General features: G+C 37.2%; 1 protein-coding gene across 3 annotated transcripts in view; it reads left to right on the top strand.

Moving 5' to 3' along the window:
• LOC145479645 (uncharacterized) overlaps nt 1-2,595 on the top strand; it is a 7,804-nt gene extending 5,209 nt beyond the window's left edge. For all 3 annotated transcript variants that reach the window (XM_081458059.1, XM_081458058.1, XM_081458057.1), the window contains 2 exons: nt 955-1,002; nt 2,002-2,595. In XM_081458059.1, coding sequence (XP_081314185.1) covers nt 955-1,002; nt 2,002-2,192 — 239 coding nt within the window. In that variant the 3' untranslated portion in view covers nt 2,193-2,595. The remainder of the gene's footprint in view (nt 1-954; nt 1,003-2,001) is intronic.
• The last annotated feature ends 243 nt before the right edge of the window (nt 2,596-2,838 follow it).

Below are 2,838 nucleotides of genomic sequence, written 5' to 3'. Positions count from 1 at the left end.
GCAGAACCGAACATCCCAACGCTCCCCTGTTCTAGGCGTCTCCACCCCGTTAACCTTGGTTGTTCAAGAATTTTAGTTGTATTTTAATATTAGTTGTATTTTAGTGTGTGTTATAATTTTTTGTTGTCATCAGACTTTTTGGCACTTTCATAAATGACTGTGAAGAAAATAAAAGAAAATGGTGTACATTATTGTATTTTAGTTTGCTACTTTTTCAACGCAGAATGAAACCGGACTAGATGCCGGTCTAGATGGGAAAATCTAGACCGCGGTCAATATCGATTTCAGCCAATCAAATTCGTGAATTCGGTAGTTCCCAGTCCTTGTGAGACACAACCATATAATAAACTAAGATATTAATTATTCTGAAATATTCGCATCTTTTCCTTTAAGTTGAAAAGTGCTTATATAAAAGAAACAATTTAGTAGCTTTAAGATCTTAAAAGACTTAGATGTAAAAGTTATGAAAATGTCATTGAAAACAATTAAAACTGAAAATGCTTTTTGCTAAAAGCGAGCAAAAAGAGACCCTGAACTCCTGTTTGTTGTCTCGTGTGGAAAAGTGTCCCCAGGGGGGAGGGAGAGGGGGGAAAGGCAGTGTTACTTAAAATGATCGTGCTACAAAAGTTCTTTAATTAAAAAGTAAATTTTGAAGGGTATTGTTTGATGATGCATGCAGCGAAGGAAGCGAAGTATAGGGAACCAGATGATCAAAATGCCTTGTAGGTGATATTTGATCTGTATATTAAGTGATTTAGTGAATGTTTGGAATGTCATCTGTCAAACAAAAGGTTGGATGGAGATTTGAAGGTTTGACACTAGCTAAGGCTAACAAATTAAACAGCTTTTTAACCTAAAGCTTGAATTTAAGTTCCACTTGTAAGACTTGGTCGTAGCGTAACATGTTTTAAGCTGGTTATTAATTTTTTTAATTTGGATATGTTTTGTAAGCAGATCAAGATGAGAGAGTTATTGGGCCTGCCCAGGTAGTTGCCGTGGAAGGTAATTATTTATCTTCTATGGTATAGTCAGAAGTTAAATTTTTCCGCCTCAGCTCCCCGATTTACAGTGAGCTACAGCCACTGAATTTACTTCTTCGTCTTAACTTCATACTGCAAGCCTAAGTAGTATATTTTGAAACAGTAGAAATGATCGTTACAAAGTTCTTACCAATCTCGAAAAAATCAGCCCTTGCTTTAGAAATAAAGAACACCACGCCGTCGGTATATAGTCTTAATTTTATGCAGGGCCCCTTTTGATACCAACCTATGGCTGATGGGGCTACCCTGCCTAAGTAAAGATGACTCGACTTGACTTGACTTGAAAGCAACTTCTATTGTCACAAAACAAGCAAAAAATGAAATTATGGTAACTACATGCGATAATGATGGAGTTGTTTGTAAAAAATGCAAGGATGCCTTGCAAGCAAATTTCTATTTCCAAAACCAGCACACTTGAAACTGAATGCCATCTAAGTGATGGCCTCGCACATAATTTGATGTCCAAAGAGAAAAGTTGGACTTAGTGAAGGGAAAATGTTGATGATAACGGCATAGTTTTGTGTCTGTCTTCAAAGATCTAATTTGTACTTTCTCGTTCATCCGTCATATGTATTCCCACCCCGTCGTGTCTAACTTATCGTAATGAAGAGTATTTCTGTTGCGATGAATAGTCCCAGTAAACTTCCAGAACTTTATATAGAGCAGTCTAGAACCAAACGACACCCATCCGTAAATTAGGAGTACATTCTGTAACGTTCTATCAATAATTGATTGTTTGATTGATCGATCCATCCATCCATCCAATGATTGATTGATTGATGGATAGATAGATTGATGGATTGATTGACTGAATGACTGACTGACTGACTGATCGATTGATTGATTGATTGATTGATTGATTTTTTTGTCTTTCACTGACTAATGCAACTGACTGGCTCGCGACGTTAATTGTTGAAAATGTTAACCATAACTTTTGTTATATACTTTTCTTGCAAACCAGCACAAGATCAAGATGAAGAGGAACCCAGAAAAGAATGCCAGCTAGGACCAGATAAGCAATCTTTAGATCCTTCCAAGGATGCCCTTGGCGTTGGATGTGATGACGACAAAAGCGGCTGTGAAACGTTGCAGACAGCCACAGACGAGGCATCTTTCTCGGACGGAGCCTTGGAATATGACACAAAGTTGTAATCCACCGTCATTATGTAGAACGCGCTGGTAGATTAAGGCTGGTTTCCATGTGAATGCTGTAGATTGATTGACTGAAGATTTGCCCACAAATTCGAAGTGGAATTAGAATTGAACACTACTCGGTAAGGTCTCGTCTTGAATCATTTTCCTCTGAATGATGAAGTGTCAACTTGGTACAGGAGATTTGCTCAGTGTTAGTTTAGTTACTGAAAAAATATAAGAATACTCCGGCAATCGCGTGAAAACCGGCCTGATAGTATAAACACCGTGAGCTAGTAGACGAAGGACATAACATAAACAACAACTTTAGAACTTCTTGATATTGTTTGGAGATGCCATTTCTTAGAGGTATGCCTTCGGATTTAGTTTGAGAGTTTTAGGCTTATATCCTTGGTTAAGTATACTGATAGCTTAATGCCAATGACTACGCTGGATTACTCATAGTTTAATCTTGTCCTACTTTGAATTTTAGATAATCATTTTGAACCAACAAATGCGTGTCTAAATGAATTTAAAGTACAACCAAAACGCGAACTTCTAACACGATGTTTCTGGCACCAATACGATTTCTATTCAATGGTAATTAATTGGTTAATAATCATGCAATAATGACTTTTATAACGAGAGTAAGCTTGTCAGCGTAAAC

This window comes from Orbicella franksi, chromosome 2 (assembly GCF_964199315.1).
Source record: "Orbicella franksi chromosome 2, jaOrbFran1.1, whole genome shotgun sequence".
Taxonomy (NCBI): Eukaryota; Metazoa; Cnidaria; class Anthozoa; order Scleractinia; family Merulinidae; genus Orbicella; species Orbicella franksi.
Note: the sequence above shows the minus strand (reverse complement) of the source record. Positions and strands in the feature narration are given on the sequence as shown.